Source organism: Marmota marmota, unplaced genomic scaffold (assembly GCF_001458135.2).
Source record: "Marmota marmota marmota unplaced genomic scaffold, marMar, whole genome shotgun sequence".
In the NCBI taxonomy this organism is placed as follows: Eukaryota; Metazoa; Chordata; class Mammalia; order Rodentia; family Sciuridae; genus Marmota; species Marmota marmota.
In genome coordinates this window covers 21,309,537-21,329,979 of record NW_026000221.1, presented here as the reverse complement: position 1 = coordinate 21,329,979, position 20,443 = coordinate 21,309,537, and the positions used below count along the sequence as shown (strand labels likewise).

Sequence of the window (20,443 nt, the reverse complement as noted above, 5' to 3'; positions counted from 1 at the left end):
TTTTTTCGTCACTTACCCCCGAGTGTCCCGGGGCTCCCCGTAACGGGCCACCATCTGCCGCAGTCCGGCTGCAGCAGAATAATCAGGGGGGTGATGAAGAACTTGTGTACGTTGATACAGCAGGAGTGGGAGCCGTTTATTGCAGGACAGGAGCAGTATTTATACATTCCACACAGCTTATCTAATTAGCATAAACTAGATACAGCAGTCAACCAATCAGGAATCTCCACACTTAATGGCTCGCTTTTGTTACTTCTCAAACCACTCCCTCTGGCATTTTGCCAGGCACCATCCAGACTTGTTTATGAACTCTAACATTCCCCTGGCAAAATGCCAGGTGTTATTTTGACTTGTTTATAGACTCTAACAGCTAATAAGCAAATTTAGCAAAGTAGAAAGCTACAAAAATCAACATATAAAAAATCAATAGCTTTCCTTCATACCAATAATGAATCTCCTGGGAAAGAAACCAGGAAAACAATTCCATTCACAATAGCCTAAAAAAACAAAAACAAACAAACAAAAACCTAGGAAGAAATCTAACGAAGGAGGTGAAAGACCTCTACAATGAAAACTATAGAACATTGAAAAAAGAATTCAAGACACAAGAAGATGGAAAGACCTCCCATGTTCATGGATAGGCAGAATGAATATTGTTAAAATGGCCATACTATAAAAAGCAATATATAGATTCAATATAATCTCCATCAAAGTACTAATGGCATTCTTCACAGAATTAGGGGGGAAAGGGAGCCTAAAATTCATTTGGAAGAATAAAAGATCCAGAATAGCCGAAGCAATTCTAAGCCAAAAAAAGCAATGTCGGAAGCATAACAATACCTGACTTCAAATCATACTACAGAACTATAGTAACAAAAAATGCATGGTACTGGTGTAAAAACAGATACAAAGACAATACAGAATGGGGATAAGCACAGTCAAATGTAGTCATCTGATCCTTGACAAAGGTGCCCAAAACATAGATTGGAGAAAGTCCTGAAAACACTAGTTGTCCATATAGTAGAAGAATGAGACTAGTCCCTTATCTCTCACCCTGCACAAGTGAATCAAATACCTAGAAATGAGACCAAAAACTCTGCAACATAGAAGAAGATGTACAGTCAACACTGTACACATAGGCACAGGCAACAACTTTCTCAATAGGAGCCCCTAAAGCTCAGGAAATAATGCCAAGAATTAATAAATGGGATGGCATCAAATTAAAAAGCTTCTGTTCAGCAAAGAAAACAATTTAGAATGTGGAGAGAGAACCTACAGAATGGGAGAAAATTTTTGCTAGCGACTCTTCTGACTGATGATTAATACCTAGAATATATAAAAAACTCAAAAAAGCAAATAACCTGACTAATAAATGGACAAATGAACTAAACAGACTTTCAAAAAAAGAAATACCAATGGCCAACAAATACATGAAAAAAATGTTCAGCATCATGAGGGATAAACTAATAGAATCACAATGCCACTGAGAGTTCACCTCTAGTCAGAATGGCAGTCATGAGGAACACAAACAATAACAAATGTTGGAGAGGATGTGGAGAAAAAGGAACACTATTACACTGTTGGTGGGCTTCTAAATTAGTACAGCCACTATGGAAATTAGTATGGAGGCTCCTCAAAAGACTAGGCATGGATTAGGTGCACTGGCCCCCGCCTGTAATCCCAGTGGCTCAAGAGGCTGAGGTAGGAGGATTGCAAGTTCAAAGCCAGCCTCAGCAAAAGTGAGGTGCTAAGCAACTCAGTGAGACCCTGTCTCTAAGTAAAATACAAGATAGGGCTAGGGATGTGACTCAATGGTTGAGTGCCCCTGAGTTCAATCCCCGGTACCCATTCCTCCCCCCCAAAAAAAAGACTAGGCATGGAACCATCATTCGACCCGGTTATATCACCCCTTGGTTTTTATCCTAGAGAGTTAAAAAGTTATCATACTATAGTGATACATGCATATCCATGTTTATAGCAGCACAATTCACTGTAGCCAAATTATAGAACCAGCCTAGGTGTCCATCAATAAATGAATGCATAAAGAAAATGTGATATATATATATATACACACACACACACACACACACACACATACAATGGATTTTTTTATTCAGCCATAAAGAAAAATGAAATCATGGCATTTGCAGGAAAATGGATGGAACTTGAGAACATTATGTTAAGTGAAATGAGACAAACTCGGAAGTCAAGGGTCATATTTTTTCTCTCATATATGGAAGCTAGAGAGGAAAAAGGAAAAGAAAGGTGGGGTGAGGGTATCTTATGAAAATCAAAGGAAGATCATTAGAGTAGGGAAAAAGCACCCAGGGAAGGGAGGAAAGGGAACAATATTCGGAAAGGATATTAGCCAAGGTACATTGTTACAATATGAGCACGTACGAATATGCAACAACAAGTCCCACCATTATGTACAATTATAACGCACCAATAAAAATGGGAAAGATATCATATGCAACTGTGAGCTATCCTATTTTTTAACATCTCAAGAAATAAGCAACTTTTTCAAAAACATAAACCGCCAAGAGTTAGTAAAAAATAATAAATGAATCAACATAATAAGGAAAAAATTAAGTTATTAAGTTTGATTTTTGAAAGTTCACCTGCAGTTCCAGTTATGGTGGAGGTTGAGACAGGAGGATTGCTTGATCCCAGGAGTTAGAGGCCAGCCTGGGAATATAGTGAGACCCAGTCTCAAAACAACAACAACAACAAAAAGGTCATGTTGGGCAGGGATTTGGTTTTGCTCTGGGTAAAGTTGTTGAGGACAGGCAGAACGGAAAGCAGACAGGAAGCCAGGTGAGAGTGAGTAGCCTGGGGGAAAGCAAGACTCTGGAATATTCTTAGAAAATGAAGGCATCATTAACCCGAACTCAAGGGAGCGTGATGCTACCTGTGCAGGTGGTGGGAAGGTGGCCTGGGGAGCTGGTTGGGAGGGGAGATCAGGAGCTCAGTTTTGGACTTGGGAATTTTGAAATCCACATGAGGCATCAAATGGAGCTGTGAGAATTAGATCATCCCCAAAGCAATTTAGCTCAGGGCACTTAGCAAATATGTGTTACGTTGTCTGTTCAACTTTGCAATGACTTTCCCAGTGGAAACGTACTAGTATCCATATAATACACACACACACACACACACACATACACACACACACACACGTTAAAGAGCAAGTAGAATATCTGCGTCCTGGAGAGGAATTAATTACTTTTTAATTGAGCATCCAGTCACACTGAGTGCTGGACTCGAGCCCTGTCTCTGGTCTTCCTTTTTCGGTTTCAGTGTCTCGTGTGATGTAGGGACTTTCATTCACACCAGCCATCACTGATCATTTCTCCTGCTCACTTTCTCTTCCCTATAGTTTTGAGGAAATGGCTATTCTAGATTTTATTTTTGTTTTTTTGATACCAGGGATTGGACCCAGGGGTGCTTAACTGCTGAGCCACATTCCCAGCCCTTTTTGTATTTTATTTTGAGACAGGTTCTCACTAAGTTGCTGAAGCTGGCCTTGAACTGTGATCCTCCTGCCTCAGCCTCCTGAGACACTGGGATGAAGGCACACGTCACGGCACCTGGCTATTCTAGGTTTTAAAGTCAGTGTTTATGTGGTTTTGGAAATCAAAATGTGCATATTTAAATTCTTGCTCTGTAGGAGTCTTATTAAGGAGGTCAGGGCCTAATCTGACAAGATGAAAATTTGGGCCTACTTTTTCTTCTATTAGACTCGGGGTCTCTGGTTTAATTCCTAGGTCCTTGACTCAGTTCAAGTTGAGTTTTGTGATTGACGATAAGGGTTTAATTTCATTTCGTTGCATATGGATTTCCAGTTTTCCCAGCACGATTTGTTGAAAACGCTATCTTTCTTCCAATGCACATTTTTGGCACCTTTGTCTAGTATAAAATAATGAATGGGAAGGGAAGGGAGGGGGCTGGGGGTAGGAAAGATGGTGGAATGAGATGGACATCATTCCCTAAGTACATGTATGAAGACAGGAATGGTGTGAATATACTTTGTATACAACCAGAGATATGAAAATTTGTGCTCTGTATGCATAATATGAATTGTAATGCATTCTGCTGTCATATATAACAAATTAGAATAAAAAATAAAATTTAAAATGTGCATTTTTAAAAATTCAGATGATCTAAAAGAGGACAGCGTGATATAGGGTTCTCCACCCTCCTCCCTGCATCCTCCAGGTCTCCTCCCCAGTTACAGCCCCATTACCAGCTTCCTATGTGGCCATCCAGAATTGCTCTCTGTGTATGCAAATGAACGCACACATTTAAAATATGCAGATTAAATACATTTGAATTTATTTAATAGAATACTTTGGAGTTCTTACCATAACATTACATTACTTAGCTATTTTTCTTTTAACTGGCTTTTTTATAATGGTGTATCATAATTTATTTCCTATTGATGAATTTTTGCCTTTTTTTCCGATCTTCTGGGGCTATCACAAGAGAGTGGTCAATATCCTTGTCTTTGTATAAAGGGATTCTGTCTACCTAGATTCGAATCCCAGTGACTCTGAGCAAGGTACTTAGCCTCACTTTCCTCCCCTGTTAAATGGACCTATTGTAAGTCCTTGCCTCGAAAGTCTATTGCAAAGAATAAGTGAGATGGCTTATGAAAGCATCTGGTGCTCTGCACAGTGAGCATTTGAAGTGTTGTCACTCAAGAGACCTTTTCTGTGTGTCTCGTATGTTCTAAGCACTTTACAGGGAAAACCCATGAGTCCTACTGCCTCTCAATACATTAAAGTCACTATTGTCATTTTATTTATTTTTTGCCACATATACAAGAATATCTTACAGTTACAGTCCTATGAATGTCAATGTCCATAAGGACGTGTGCATTTATAATTTTATACACCTTGCCAAGTTTCCTTGATCTCCCTTTGAATTTCTTCCACAAACAAACCCTGAAACCAGCACAACTAGTTTATTTGAGAGATGATCCAAGAAAAACCTTCTCCAGACAGGAGAGGAGAGGTAGCTCAAAAAGTTAGGTTGACCAGCGAGTGAATACTCTGGGCAGCTGTTGGGGAAGTCGGGGAATCCATGCAGGTGGCCCACAGCCCGTGGAGTTGCCCTGCCTGAGACGTGCTGGAGTCGGCTTTCGTCAGCCATTGGCTGGGGGGTACTAACCCCTGACCCCCAGGCCCAGGGGTGCGTGCAGCTAGTTGGAGGTTAAGCCTTGAGTGAAGCTGGGGTGATCTGTTGTGGGCCCCAGGACAGTTGCTGCACCCTCTGAAGGGTTAAAACCCCCAATACTCACCCCCCCCCCAGTAGGGGAAAAAAGGGTTTCCTTCTCAGTCAGCTCACCATCAAGGACTGTGACCGTTTGTGGCTTTTCTTTTGTTCATTGCTATTTTCCTACACAGAAAATATTTTTAGTAAATGATACAAATATTTTACTTTAGCATATTAATTTATACTGCATTACTTTTGGCAACTTTATTGAGGCAGAGCTTATCCACCCTTTTATGTGTACAGGTCAAAGATTTCTAGTTAACTTCCTGAGCCCTGCAGCCATCACCCTGGTGCCATTTGGGGACACTTTTTCCTTCAGTGCTGTAAGATTCTTCAACTAACTTAGAATAATTCCAACTCCTACCCAAGACCCTGGAAACCACGAATCCACCCACTGTCTCTGTACCTTTGCCTTTTCTGGACACTTCACATAAGTAGAATCCTAGGAGATCTTTCCTCTCTGGCTCTTTCCACCCGGCATGACCTTTGCTCCTTTTTATTGCTGAACAACATGCTGTCCTATAGGCATGCTGTGTTTTGTGTGCCCACTCATGAGCCGGTGAGTAGTCAAACTGATTTCACTGTTTGACTATTGTTCGTAATACTGATATGAACATTCAAGAGCAAGTTTTCACGGTGGTGATATTTTCCCGTCTCTTGGGTGTAGACCTAGGAGTACTGGGTTGCTGGTGATGTTAGGTTTGGTGTCTTAAGGAACTGCCTAACTGCTTTCCCAGGAGGCTGTATCACTTCCATTTCCACCAGCAAAATGTAAGGTTCCTGTTCCCCAGATCCTTACCTGCATTTGTCCGTCATATTTCTTCTAGCTGTCCTCTGTGTGTGTGTGTGTGGGGGGGCGGTGCATGCTGTGGTCTATTGCAGAGACCATATGTGGTCTTTGCACACATAGCTACATGGTCACGTTTCTCATTTTGGAAAAAAAAAATATTTTCACTTTTGAATTAGAAATGACTTTTTAAACTTAAAACACTCATCTTACCGTGAACTTTTAAATGTCATATATTTTCCCCACTTTTTCTCTCAAGGTCATTGATTCGTATTTGAGGTGAATGTGAGGCTCACTCAGACTCTATTCCATTCCTTTGTCAATTTTTAACCCAATACCTTAAAGTTTTAATAATGGGGACTTTATAATAGGCTTCATGATGTCTGGAAACACCCCCAGTCTTGACTGTCCTTCCCAGTAAGTCGTCTTTTGATATAATTGCCTTCAGGGTGTGTGTGTGTGTGTGTATGTGTGTGTGTGTGTGTGTGTGTTTACACGCTGGGGATTGAACCCAGGTCCTTGTGTATGCTAAACTACTATTGGGCTACACACCCAGTTTGCCTTTTTTTAAAAATATTTTTTTTAGTTGTAGATGGACACAATAGCTTCATTTTATTTATTTATTTATTTATGTTTATGTTTATATTTATGTTTATGTTTATATTTATGTTTATGAGGATCAGGAGTGCCAGGTGAGCACTCTACCACTGACTGCAACCCCAGCCCCCCAGTTTGCCTTTGTATGTCCAGTCCTAACTTAAAACATTTTATAATGAAACATTTAAGGCATACAAACATGTCTTGTCTGCCTTTCTTCTCTAGAGGACAGTCAATGGGATGTTATCAAGTTCTCCATCCTGCTGGAATTCAAGTGACATTGCCTTCCCTCCACGTGATAATTTAGATTTTTTTTTTCGTTTACTTTCTGCAGTCACAAATAGATTTCTTAGTTCAGGTTGCTGTAACAGAATACCCTGGACTGGGTGGCTTACAGGGCAGAAATGGACTTCCCCCAGCTCCAGTGGCCGGGAAGCCCCCGGCTGGGGTGCCAGCACATCTGGTGTGGCTGAGGGCCCTCTTCCTGGTTGGCCAGCTCCGCTTTCTCATTGTGTCCACGCTTGGCAGAGAGACAGACAGACAGACACCAACCCAGGGCGAGCTTTCCTGTCTCTTCCTGCGAGGGCACTGATCCCACATCGGGGGTCCACCCTCATGACCCCCTCACCTCCCAGAGCCCCCGTCTCCAGATGTGTCATCCCAGTGGATTTGGGCCTCACCATAGAGCGGACCCCAGTCCATAGCAAGGTCAGATCTCCACTTGCTCATGCTCTTGGGTTCCTTTTTTTAAAATATTTATTTATTTATTTTTTAGGTGTAGATGGACACAACACGATGCCTTTATTTTTATGTGGTGATGAGGATCGACCCCGGGTCCCACCCATGCTAGGTGAGTGCTCTACCGCTGAGCCACAATCCCAGCCCCTTGGGTTCCTTTTTGAGTTATCGAATTTAACAAAGTTACATTAAAAAATATCATGAATCCCCCAGGACCTCTTCAATGAGACCTCTTTTCTTATTTCTGATTGCAGTACTTAACCCTGTCATGTTAGAATACGCCCTATTAATGTGGATTTCTCCAAAGTCCTGGAACGTTCTAGTTATTTTCCTCACATTTCACAGGTGGATGGTAAGAAAGAAGATTGCAAATTCCAACCTTCTTGGGGGGGGGGTTGTTGTTTTGTTTTTGTTACTAGGGATAGAACCCAAGGGTGCTTTATCCCCAGCCCTTTCTCTCTAAGTTGCTTAGCCTGGCGGAGTTGCCGAGGTCGGCTTTTGGTTGTTGTTGTTGTTCTAATTAGTTATACATGACAGCAGAACGCATTTCGATTCATTGTACACAAATGGAGTGCAAGTGAGGCTGGCTTTGAACTTGCAATCCTCCTGCCTCAGCCTCCCAAGCTGCTGGGATTACAGGTCTGCACACGGCACCCAGCTGCCTGGGGGGTTTTATGTGAGGAAAAAAGTTAACACATGAAATGGGGGTTGTTCTCTATTCCTGTGAATGAGTGAGTCAAGATAAACCTGCTGAGTTTGCTGGGCGCACTGTGAGTCCACAGACTTGAGCTGGAGGAGGAAGAGGAACATCCTCTATTCTAGGTGTGACACGAAGTGACACCCGGGAGGGTCAGGGTTGTGGTGTGAACACCAGGGACAGAGCTGTGGTTGTGGAAGAACTCAATCTGCCCGAGAAGTTGAGGGACCTCCACGGGTTGAATGTCCTCAGGTACCTGCAACAGGCAGGGCCAGGGCTCGGGCTGGGGTCCTCGTCACAGGGCTCTTTTTGGAATTTGGAAAAATGGAAAGAGCAACCTGTCTCCCTCTCTCCTTAGGAACGTGCACCATGGAAACACCTGTAAACCCAGCTCCAGTGACAAGACAGGGCCTAGACACCCATGGGACCCTCTCCATGGGGACCCTAGAACATCTATCATGAACCAAGAAACCAGGTAGGTGTTTTGTTCTCCTCTTTCCCTCCTGCCCTTCTCCCTCCCATCTGCTCCTTCACTCCTGCTCTAAACCACTACCTACCCAGACTCATCACCGCAAACCTGCTCCTGGCCACCAGTCAGCATGACAGTGAAAATCATCAGACACAGCAAACCGGGAGGAGCCACAAGCACCTAATCTACCCACTTTACAGATGCTGTGACTAAGGCACACAGAGAAAAGAAACTTACACAAGGTCACATTATGAGTGTATGAGCTAGGTTGTGCTGCAATAACAAACACCCTCAAAAATCGCACATCAACAAAAGTTACTAACTCTCCTCCTCCTCCTCCTCCTCCTCCTCCTCCTCCTTCTTCTTCTTCTCTTCCAGTCCACTGTTAATGGATTGGGATCTCCATTCCACATCATCCTCCCTCCCAGACCCAGGCTAAAACAGATCATGTCTGCATGATCTGAAATACTGCTGATCCCTGTAGCAGAGGAAAAGAGAGAACAGGGGGAATCCACACTTACTCTTCCAATGTCTGCACAGATGGGACATAGGTCGATTTTTTTTTTTTGCACATGTCATTGGCCAAAGCAAGTTTTGTGGCCATGCCCAAGTTCAAGGGAGTGAGGTAGTATCATCCTATCAAGGGCCCAGAAAGAGGTTGAGAGCAGCTGTAAACAGCCCTAGTGCCTACCATGGAGAATCAATGAGAGAGCTGGGCCAGGCCCCCTTGTCCCCTGACTCTGGCCAAGGATCTTTGTACTGCAGTCCTCAGTCTCCAAGATTATTTCCTATAAAATTCACGATAATGAAATAACCCAGAGACAGCTGGATGTCTTATCCCTAGGGACGGGACACCAGTGGTGGAAATGAAAGCTGTGTTAGACTGGCTGGAGGAGAAATGGGAAGATGAGGAGCATCCCCAGAAATCTGGCCATCCAGGCACCCTTACCTCCACCTGGCATGGTGTGCTGGGTGATTTCTTTATGGACAGCATGGACTTGGCTACCATAGCCCAGGAGAGAAGTTATGCCCTAGGCTGTGGCCATATCCTTGTTTCAAGACCACGTGATCTGGGGGCTGGCTCTTGTCTGGTGCCATCTAGGGCACTGAGACCTTGGAAATGTACCGGTCTTGGAGGCAAGAAATCTTCGTTGTGATCCTGGCTCTGCCGTGTACTTGACTGTGATCTTGGGCACATCTTTCATCCTTCCTGAGTCTTCCCATGTGCTCAGTGTGGTCAGTGATCCCTGCCTGAGGATTATGGAAATGAGCATATTTCATGAATTTCAAAGCTCTATGTCTGATCAAAGACCTATTGCTATCAGGCTAGTTGAGGAGGAATGACAGAAAGGGAAGGGGGCACATGCCATGGGCCTCTGCTGGGTGCTCAGGGAACAGCTGGGGTCTTGAACATCAGGACACACAGCAGGAGTCGGTGAGGCTGGCTCCTGAGTGGGCCTCTCTTTTCAGAGTTAGAAGTATAATCTCTGGAGTTGGGAGGATTCGATGAGGTATAGAAAGCCCTAGAGCCAAGCCTAACACACTATGTGCTTTCCAAATGTGTGCCCTTATTAAGGAAATAGTACCACAAAGTACACTTGGAAATGTTACAGCATATTCTAGTGTAAGAGGTCTGCCATTTAGTCAACCAATCCCCAGCTGTTGGATTTTAGGTTGCTTCCAATATTTAACTATTATTAATAATTGTGCAGTGAACATTTTTATAATTAAAAATTTTTATATATACCCATGATTGTTTTCTAAGGTTTTAGAATTGCTGGCTCAAAGGAACTGCACAGTATTTAGGCTTTTGCTTGTAAATATGCTCCCTTGGCCTATATTGGTACTCCTTCCAGCAGGTTGTTTGAGAGTTCCAGTTTAGAAGAGAAGAATTACCATAGAAAGAGGGGAAATGTCTTGTTTTAGCTAACATTAGAGTTTGCTGTGATTAGCAGAAAGCTCCAAACAATAGTGGTTTAAACAGAGTCGAAGTGTATTTTCCTATCAGGTGATGGAAGTCCAAAGTCAGTGCTGAGGGAAGTTGGGCAACTTTACCCTAGACCTTCTTTAGCACTGGCTTCTGCTTCATGATCCACCATGGCTGCCCAAGGTCTAGCCATCACAATGACATTCCAACCAACAGCAAGAAGCAAAAGGAGAGAGACAGCACTTCCATTTACATCCCATTGGCCAAAACTTACATGGCTACATTTAACTCCAAGGGAGTCTGTGGGATCAAGTCCATTCTAGATCACCAGGGAAGATGCAGGAGTTCTAGTACCAAAGAAGAAAGGAGGATCAAGTTTGGGGAGATAGCCATGTGTGTGTGCTCCATGATGTTAGCTCAGACTGAGAGTAGCACAATGGTCCATGGCAACAAGGATGGCCCTCGGGGGACCATCCTCAGGGGAAGGACTAGGCCGATCCAGAGAGCCAGGGTGGAGGGAAAGGGGGAGGGGCTACAGAAGAAGCAGAGGAATATCTAGAGCTGAACCTTAAGCAGAAGCTCAGGGCTCCAAGGAGAGGCCACTTACCTGCCCACGTCCTGCTGCTCAGAGGTGGGGCTGGTTCTTCCTGTCCCTTTGGCTTCTCCCATCCCACTTCCCCTCAGTTCACCTGCCCGTCACGTCAGCTCACCTGCACCCCCCGGGCTCACCTGCCTTCCGTGTCCCTACAGGGCCAGCTCCTCATGGGACCCCATGGGCCTCCAGCTGGGCACCAGGAACCTGTGGAGCTGGCTCATGAGGCTGCTGAGCACACAACCAGAGTGGCTGAGCACCAAGATGAAGTTCTTCCTCCCTAACGTGGAGCTGGACTCCAGGGACGAGCCCCCCAACCCTGAGCAGAGGGTCGTCCTGCAGCTGCGAATGCTGCACGCCCAGGGGCTGGCCACCTGGCAGTCCTTCATCCACTGCGTGTGCATGGAGCTGGAGGTGCCTCTGGACCTGGAGGTGCCACTGCTGAGCACTTGGGGCCAGGAAGACGGTAAGGGTGGACACGAGGGGTGCAAAGCAGCCAGCCCAGCCCCATGTCCTGGGAAACCACTGGAGGCCCGGGGAGGCCCGGGGCCCATGCAGGCCATACACAGAGGATGATGTGCAGAGCCAGGAGCAAAGTTCCGAATTTCCAGTCACTCCCCAGAGCAAATCCCCAAAGGCCACAGAATCAGCTGGAGCCTGGAGCCCCTCCTGCCACCTTGCGCCTCCCGAGTCAGGCATGGAGAGAAAAGACCAAGTGACTCCTTGGAGCCGGAAATTCCAAACCTCCCACAATGCCCTGGGACTTCCTTCTGCAACATGGTCAGAAGCAGTCCCAGGGAGAAGCCCCTGAGCTCTACCCACGGGCAGGCAGGTTTAACTCTGTCCAGTTCGATGGGCATTGCTTGGACACCTTCTGTTTGCACAACAGTAAGGGGAACACAAGCCAGTGAGGGATGGCCTTGGATAAAAAGGAAGAACCCCGTCAAGAGCTCCATCATAGCTAGGTGATGGCTCTCGCCTGTAATCCCAGCAACTCGGGAGGCTGAGGCAAGAGGATGGCAAGTTCAAGGCCAGCCTCAGCAACTCAGTGAGACCTTGTCTCCAAATGAAAAGGACCAGGGATGTAGCTCAGTGGTAGAGCACTTGCCTAGCTTGGGCAAGGCCCTGGGTTCAATCCAAGTACTGCAAAAATATAAACAATGGGGCTGGGCTGGGGCTCAGTGGTAGAGGGCTCGTCTAGCATGTGCGAGGCACTGGGTTCGATCCTCAGCACCACACGAAGAAAGATTAATAAAGATACTGGGTCCATCTACAACTAAAAATATTTGAGAAAAAAAATACAAACAAATGAACAAAACAGCTTGACCACAGGATGGCGTGGGAAATCCAAGGGACACACACACACATGCATGTGTGTAAATACAAATACACATATACCCATGCACACAAGGGGCAGACACGCATAAACACAGACATGTACACTCATGCAGAGACACACATTTCCACCCACACAGCCCTCAGGGTGGGCCACCAGCTTCCCTCCGACAGATCATTGAGTGTCAACTTTATTTCTTTATTTCTTCCTGGCCGAGTGCCTACCCTGTGGCACGGCCCTGAGCAGACACCAGGCCAGAGCTGGGCGCTCAGCTCCCCCACAGCATGTTCTGCTCTGTTCTCTCTTGCAGAGCTGGGAGATGGTGAGAAGACCCGACTTGGACCTCAGCTCCAACATGGTGAGGGGGAGGGGGNAAGGATGGCCCTCGGGGGACCATCCTCAGGGGAAGGACTAGGCAGATCCAGAGAGCCAGGGTGGAGGGAAAGGGGGAGGGGATCACTACTTAGCCCCCATGTAACCTGGAGGAGCTGGTGGTGGCTGGTGACTGCCATTTCCCTCTGCACTTGGGTCATGTCCCCATGGCAGCTCCCAGCCCACCTCCTCCAGATCTGTGACTTCCCAGACCTGTCCCCAGAAGCCCAACCTGTAGTCGCCAAGGGAGTCTGCTGGTGCTGGCCCTCAGCCCCTCCAGATCCCCTGTCTTGCTTTATCTGGAGAAGGTCCATTCTCATTCCCCTGCCCCCAGTCCCAGAGACCCACCTGCTGGCACCCCAGAGACAGGCTTCACGAGGAAGTGTGACCACACTCACCTCCCAGACCCTTCAGGCATGACACTCATGCCTGTTCCCAACAAAGGACCCTCTGCCTTGCTTTCTGATAGAGCTGGAAGGGATCGGCACCCCTCGCTGTCCTCGGGCCACACTCTGGTCTCAGTCCTTCCTTTCTGTGGCTTCACTGGGTTTATTTCAGCTGGGCACAGTGGCCACATCCCGGGGTCAGTGCTAACAGAAAACACCAGCCTTGCCATCCCAGCTTCCCAGCAGTTCTGAACTGTGTGTTAAAGTTCCTGGTGCATTTGGGCCCTTATCACTGAGCTAGCATGATTGTCACATGGCTGTGACCAGGTCTGGTGAGTAGATTCAGCCAGTGACTCCCCGGTGGATGTGGGACTTGTTAAAACATTGAAACACTCTCAAGCAGTTCCAGCCCCTTCGGAGGACCCCTGGGTCCCTCCACAATTCAGCAACGAAGAAGCTGACTCCCGCCAGGGACAGGGGCCTGGACCCTGCACCAGGAGCCACTCTGAATAGTTGTTGGTGCCTACTGTGGAGAATCCACTGTCCTTTAAACCCTCTCCTTGGCCTCCTTCCTTTCCTCTCTCATTTCTCTCCTCTGGTTTCCTGGTTTCCTTTCCCACACTCTCCTCAGAAAGGCATTCAAGGGACCCTGGACAGCCACACAGGATGAGAAATCTTGGCCCCCTTCAGGGGAGCAAGGACCACGGTGATGAGGAACGGGCCTAAGGCAGGAGGCAGGTCGTGGCCTGGCCCGGCCTGTGGACAGCCTCACTCCCAACCAGGCCTCCTGGAGCTGGCCCTTCCCTGGTGGAGGGACAGCCGTGCAGTGCTCAGGGCTCAGAGCAGAGAGCCGCAGGGCTGCTGTCTGTGTCCTGGATGCCTGGAGCCTCCACTCCTGCCCCCGGGGCCTGGAACCCCCGCCTCCCCAAACTGCGCTGGCAGGGGCACGGCCTTCGCCCCTGCCTCCTCTCAAAGCACCCAGGTGGCTGCTTGGGTCCCAGTCGCCCCTCCACCGCTCCCTTTGCTCTCTCCAGGCCTCAAGCGCCCTCACCAGGGCTGTGGCTCCTCACCCCGCCGGAAGCACTTCAGGCAACAGCAGCTAGGTGGGTACAGGTGGGCACAGGTGGGTACAGGTGGGCACAGGTGGGCACAGGTGGGCACGACCCAGCGTGAGAACCGGGCTGCCGGGGTCTGGGCACAGATCCTGCACCCTGTCCCTGGCTGGCAAGGGCCCAGGGACAGGGACTCTTTTTGCTTCCAAGCTTCTAGGAGGGAAGGATTCGAGGTCATCGGGGGCAGAGAGGGCGCAGGATGGCAGGGAGGGGCCTCCCTCAACAGGCGGGAAGCCGGCTTCTCCAGAGATGGCTCGGCTGAGGGATCTGGAAGCCCAGGGCCCATGGCCTTGTCAGCCAGGCTCTTCCGGGGAGACCCGGTGTCCCCAGGGTGGTGGGAGCCTGACCACAAAACAAGTAACAGCATGACCTCAGGCCCAGGGCCTGCAGTGGCCAGTTTGGGGTGAGCAGGGATGGGAGTGGGGAGGATGCCTGGGGCAAAGGCCCTGGGGACACATGGGAAGATGGTGAGGGTTGGCCAGACCAGAATGGTCCTTGTTCCTAATCAGTACCTGGAAACATGCCCCCCACACCACCAGCCACAGGCAGGGCCAGAGCATTCACGTCTGCACGGAGCAGGCCACTACCTCAGGCCCCGGTCTCCTCCAATAGTGGCCCCAGTCCTTCCCTGGCCACCTGAGACCTCCAAGTGACTCAGAAATTGTAAGGTCAACACCTGGATGGTAGAGACCCCGCCCCCACAGTCCTACTGACCTGTGCCTGGGCCCACAGGCTGTGGTGTCCACTCCTGGGCATCATAGAACTATGAAGCTGGGCAGGGGCCCGGGGCACGCAGAGACCACCTGAAAAAGAGGCAGCTGCAATAAGATGTGCAAAAAGTCCCCCCACACTTACATTACCCCCAACCAATGGAGCCACCACTGTGTGTCCCCATTCTCTCTCCCTGTGTCGGTGGCAGCCACAGCCTGTGCTGATAGCTATGGACTCCTGGGAATTCTGGTGGTATAAGAAACCCCCATAGTACCTTACCTCCTCACCCCCCAACCCTTTTAATCTTGAGACAGGGCCTCGCTAAGTTGCCGAGGCTGGCTTTGAACTGGCGATCCTCCTGCCTCCGCCTCCCGATCGGCTGGAAGTACAGGCATGAGCCACTGTGCCCGCCCTCACCCCCCCTTTCTGCCCCACTGGGGCTAGGGGCTCCAAACAGCCAAATCTTGGGGTAAAGGGACACAGGTGGGGGCGGGGCTCTTGCACTCATGCCTTCTCCCTGACCCCTACAGAACTGACCAGGAAGTACCTGCAGCTCCTGAGGACCTCTGCCCAGCGGCACTGTGGTGATGGAGTCCCCAAGCCAGGGCAGACCTTTGGCGCCCACCAGCCCTATGTCCCCCCAATCCTGCAGTGGAGCCGGGCCACAGCACCGTTAGACCCTCGAGAGGGAGCCGTTCTGGGGGACCCCAAGACCGAAGATAGCACTGACATGAGCCTCCAGGACCTCTTCAACTTCAAGGCCCCCAAGGGCCCACGGGTGACAGTGCTCTTGGGTAAGGCTGGCATGGGCAAGAGCACACTGGCCCGCCGGCTCTGCCAGAAGTGGGCTGAGGGCCAGCTGGACCATTTCCAGGCCCTGTTCCTTTTTGAATTCCGCCAGCTGAACCTGATCACACGCTTCCTGACGCTGCCCCAGCTCCTTTTTGATCTGTACCTGAGCCCTGAGGCGGGCCCCGAGGCTGTCTTCCAGTACTTGAAGGAGAATGCCAGCCGAGTCCTGCTCATCTTCGATGGGCTGGACGAGGCCATCTACCCCTGCTCCAGCAAGGACACTCTGGGTCCCAATGGCTCAGGCCCAGCCCTTACCCTCTTCTCCGCCCTCTGCCGGGGTACCCTGCTTCCCGGCTGCTGGGTGATGGTCACCTCCCGTCCAGGGAAGCTGCCTGCCTGCCTGCCCACCGAGGCAGCCACGGTCCACATGTGGGGCTTTGATGGGCTGCGGGTGGAGGAGTACGTGAGCCGCTTCTTCAGTGAGCAGCCAGCACAGGAGGTGGCCCTCGCAGAACTCCAGGGAAACGGGCACCTCCAGAGCCTGTGTGCAGTGCCCGCTCTGTGCCAGGTCACCTGCCTCTGCCTCCGCCATCTCCTCTCTGGAAATGCCCCTGGCCAGTCTGCGGCCCTCCTGCCCACCGTGACCCAGCTCTACATGCAGATGGTGCTAACCCTCAGCCCCCCTGGGAGTCTGCCTGCCAAGTCCCTGCTGGGCCTCGGAGAGGTGGCCCTCAGGGGCCTGGAGGTGGGGAAGGTCATCTTCTATGCGGGAGACATCCCTCCAGCCATCATGGCCTTCGGGGCCACCCACAGCATGCTGACCTCATTCTGCATCCACACCGACTCTGGGCACCAGGAGATTGGCTATGCTTTTGCCCACCTCACCCTGCAAGAGTTTTTTGCTGCCCTGCACCTGATGGCCAGCCCCTCAGTGGACAAGGACATACTCACCAGCCATGTCACGCTGAATTCTCACTGGGTTCTGCGGACCAGAACCAGACTGAACCTCTCGGACCACCTCCCCACCTTCCTGGCGGGGCTGGCATCCCTCACCTGCCGACCTTTCCTCAGGCACCTGGCCCAGAGGAACGAGGCCTGGGTGGGGGCCCGGCAGGCAGCTGTCCTACAGGTGCTGAGGAAGTTGGCCACCCGCAAGCTCACGGGGCCAAAGGTGGTGGAGCTGTGTCACTACGTGGCCGAGACTCAGGAGTCCGAGCTGGCCAGCCTCACTGCCCAAAGCCTCCCCTATCAACTGCCCTTCCACAATTTCCCGCTGACCTACAGAGACCTGTCTGCCCTGACCAGCATCCTGGAGCACAGAGCAGACCCCATCCACCTGGATTTTGAGGGCTGCCCCCTGGAGCCTCACTGCCCTGAGGCTCTGGCAGGCTGTGGGCAGGTAGAGACTCTCAGGTGAGTAAGGGCAGGGCCAGAGAAGACCTGGAGGATCTGTACTTGGTGACAATGGAGGCCACCCCGTCTGGCAGACCCCTTCTAGAGACTGGATGCGGATCTCGAGTATGGGACCGGAATTGGCCCTGTCTGCCCCTTAGCCTCTGGTGCTGGTGGGATAGGGCCCTGTGCCCAGCTGGACCCTCCTTCTGACCGTGGTTTCTAGGCCCTAGGTCTCTCTCTGTCGCGGCTGCAGCCTCTGATCCGGGCTGTGTTGGAGTGCAGCCTCTGGGTCAGCAAGTTTCTTCATCCCTAAAATGAGTCTGCAGTAACACCTCACTCTCTGGTCAGTGTGAGAATGACCTGGGATCATGCGGGACAAACACTGCCCAGCACAGCCCCCAACCCAGAGCTCAGTATTTGTATTGATTGGCTAGAGAAAGGCACAAAGGAAACCTCCCAAAGCCCAGGGAGTCAACCATGCAGAATTGCGTTTGTCTCTTCTGGAAGAGGCAGAAGTAAGCAGTCCAGGTTGGTGGCATGGCTACTCCACAGGGTCATGCAGGGACCCAGGCCCCTACCCTGGCTGCTCCATCATCTCCTTGGATGTCCTATCTGCATAGGCAAAGCTGGGTCCTGGGCATACCTCTGGCTTGAGGCAAGGGAAAGAGTGGGCATGGAAGAGACATGCCCAATGTGTTCAAGGTCAGTCCTAGAACTAGCCACTTATCACTTCATTACTCATCACTTCAGCCACATTCCATTGGTGAGAACAGCCACGTGGGCTCGTGAGCTGCAAGGCAGGTTGGAAGTGTCATCTCTGGCTGGGAAAACAAAACATGTTCCCAGCTCTCTATTTCCATGGGTGAAGTGGAGAAGGGATTCCCTTGATGAAGCAGACTCTGCTGTCCCCTGTCCAACACAACTACAATGGCAACTCTGTCTACCTAATATGGCCCCCCTATCTGACTGAGGAGGGTGTGGAGATGACCTCAAAGCTCTTCCTGGCACTGATCCTCTGCGCTTTGCTTCTTCCCCACAGCTTTAAGAGCAGGAAGTGCGGGGACGCGTTTGCAGAAGCCCTCTCTAGGAGCTTGCCAACCATGGGGAACCTGAAGATTTTGGGGTGAGCCAGGGCTTGGAACCAAGAAAGACCTTCATCTGAGGATGCCTGGCACTCCCTTCCTCCCCCTTGTCCTGCATAGGGCAGAGTCCCAGGCTACCTGCTTCTGCCACCCCATCCTTTCCCACCATCTTTGCTTACCCCATAGGTTAGCGGGAAGTAAGATCACTGCCCAGGGCGTCAGCCTCCTGGTGCAGGCCTTGCCCCTCTGCCCGCAGCTGGAAGAGGTCAGGTGAGTGATCTCCAGGAGGGCTCGCGGCTGGGGAGAGGAGTCATTCCCAGGACACCCCCTGGGTTCTGTACTAGGTCCTGCACATTCCATCGAGGTCTGACCGAGGTCTCGTTTTTCAATGAGGTATTAGGTCAAGAATGGGATGAGGTGATTCCAAACCAAAGGTTTCCAAAGGCTCCAGAGCAGCCTTCTTATATCTGATATCTTAGCCCTCTTGGAGAAGCACAAGTTTTGAGGCTCCTCTTTCTGTGATGCTAGGAGAAGAGATGGCAGTGTGTGGGCAGAACACAGGCACTGGGCTACACATAAAGGCATGAAAGACACACCCTCTCATGCATGCACACATATGCACACACGTGCACAGAAGTACACATTCTCCTACTCAAGTGAACACACCCATTCATTGATGTGCTGGTGCATAGCACATACGTGTACATTTAGATGCAGGCACACACCAGCTAATGAGGCACACAAATATACCCCTCCCCCGTGTCTGGGAATGAGTGCTCTGGGAAGGGTGGTGCCAGGGATGCGCTAGCAGCTCCCTGGCAGGACCACTGCTAGCAGATGGCACCTTTATGATATTTAGAGAAGCTGCCCCTTGCCCAGGTAGGCACATCCTGGCTCTAGGATACAGCACGTATCGAGGGGAACATAAGCTTGACCCCTGTTCCTGTTGCCTCCTCTGCTGGGGGCCTTTGTGCAGGGATCACTCTGGTGGGGACAAAGGCCAGGAATATTGATCTCTCTGTTGCTTGGTGATTATTGACAGTGACCTTCACCTTCTCCCCCAGCACCCACTGATGCTCTCAGTCAACCTCATATTCCATCCAGCTAGGAACCCAAACAGGGCTGGGGTGTGGCCCTCAGTTAACAGGGATAGAGTGAGGTCAGAGAGGAACACTTGCTTGCTTGGGTGAGTCAAGGTCAGAGCTGAGACCAGAAACAGCATCTGCAGCATGCCCACCTGGACCTTGGTCTTCATACCAGGGGGACAAGAGGCCCTGACCAACTTGGACCCCAGCCACATTCCAGACATAATTCCTGGGATTGGGATTCTGAGTCTCCTCGCTCCACTTCATGAGACCTCTGCCATTTAGAAGCTATAGGTCATTAGCCAAAAAACCCATGGGGAAAGAAGTGAGGCCAGTGGGGGACATTTCCTCCTAGCCGTGCCTGTTGGATGCTAGGGAGCAGGTCATCCACAATTCCTGGTCCCCAATAAGGGTAGCCTTGACTGTCACCTGCCAACTGGGAAGTCCAAGGACCCCAGTGCCAGGATTGAGGAACTGGGCCTTGGTCTCCCTGTAGGTTCCAGGACAACCAGCTCAAGGACCCGGAGGTGCTGAGCATCGCGGAGGTCCTCCCTCACCTGCCGCAGCTCCGGAAGCTTGAGTAAGCAGTCCTCCTGCTCCCCGTCCCTGCCGGCTCCTCTCCTGGCCTACATCCCCCCTCCCTTACACACCATTGGGCTGGGGAGGGTCCTGACATCTGTGCCACAATCATGCAGCCTGAGTCGCAGCAGCTTCTCCACGTCAACAGTACTGTCCTTGGTGAAGGTGGCCGTCCTGTGCCCTACTGTTAGGGTGCTGCAAGTCAGGTGAGCTGAAGGAACGGGATCCTGGCCTTCAAAGTCTGTAGAAGCGGGGATGAGAAAGTGGGGAATGGGGAAAGGAGGAGGCCGTTCATCTGGAGAGCTTCCAGTCTGTGTTACTCACTCCTGCAGCTCCAGACCCAAGCTCAGGCCCGACACCCGAAACTCAATAAATAGTGGGTGGCTGGATGGGTGCATGGGTGCGTGAGTGGGTAGATGCACGGGTGGGTGGGTGAACGGGAAGATGGGTGTGGATGGACGGTGGAATCAAAACCCGCTACAAAGCACAGGCCCAGCCAATGGGATCCT

General features: G+C 50.2%; 1 protein-coding gene across 7 annotated transcripts in view; it reads left to right on the top strand.

The window, feature by feature from the left end:
- Positions 1-20,443, top strand: part of Nlrc5 (NLR family CARD domain containing 5) — an 84,687-nt gene that overhangs the window by 21,995 nt on the left and 42,249 nt on the right. For 3 of the 7 annotated variants that reach the window (XR_007343454.1, XR_007343455.1, XM_015488693.2), the window contains exons 2-13: positions 3,500-3,611; positions 7,437-7,511; positions 7,654-7,751; positions 8,455-8,571; positions 11,243-11,550; positions 12,731-12,778; positions 14,213-14,281; positions 15,532-17,206; positions 18,228-18,311; positions 18,457-18,540; positions 19,852-19,935; positions 20,051-20,140. Coding sequence is in view for 5 of the 7 variants with exons in the window: in XM_015488693.2 (XP_015344179.1) it covers positions 8,555-8,571; positions 11,243-11,550; positions 12,731-12,778; positions 14,213-14,281; positions 15,532-17,206; positions 18,228-18,311; positions 18,457-18,540; positions 19,852-19,935; positions 20,051-20,140 (2,459 nt within the window). In the remaining 2 variants the exon portion in view is untranslated. The remainder of the gene's footprint in view (positions 1-3,499; positions 3,612-7,436; positions 7,512-7,653; positions 7,752-8,454; positions 8,572-11,242; positions 11,551-12,730; positions 12,779-14,212; positions 14,282-15,531; positions 17,207-18,227; positions 18,312-18,456; positions 18,541-19,851; positions 19,936-20,050; positions 20,141-20,443) is intronic. The other 4 variants (XM_048792147.1, XM_048792146.1, XM_048792144.1 and 1 more) reach the window with 4 other exon arrangements.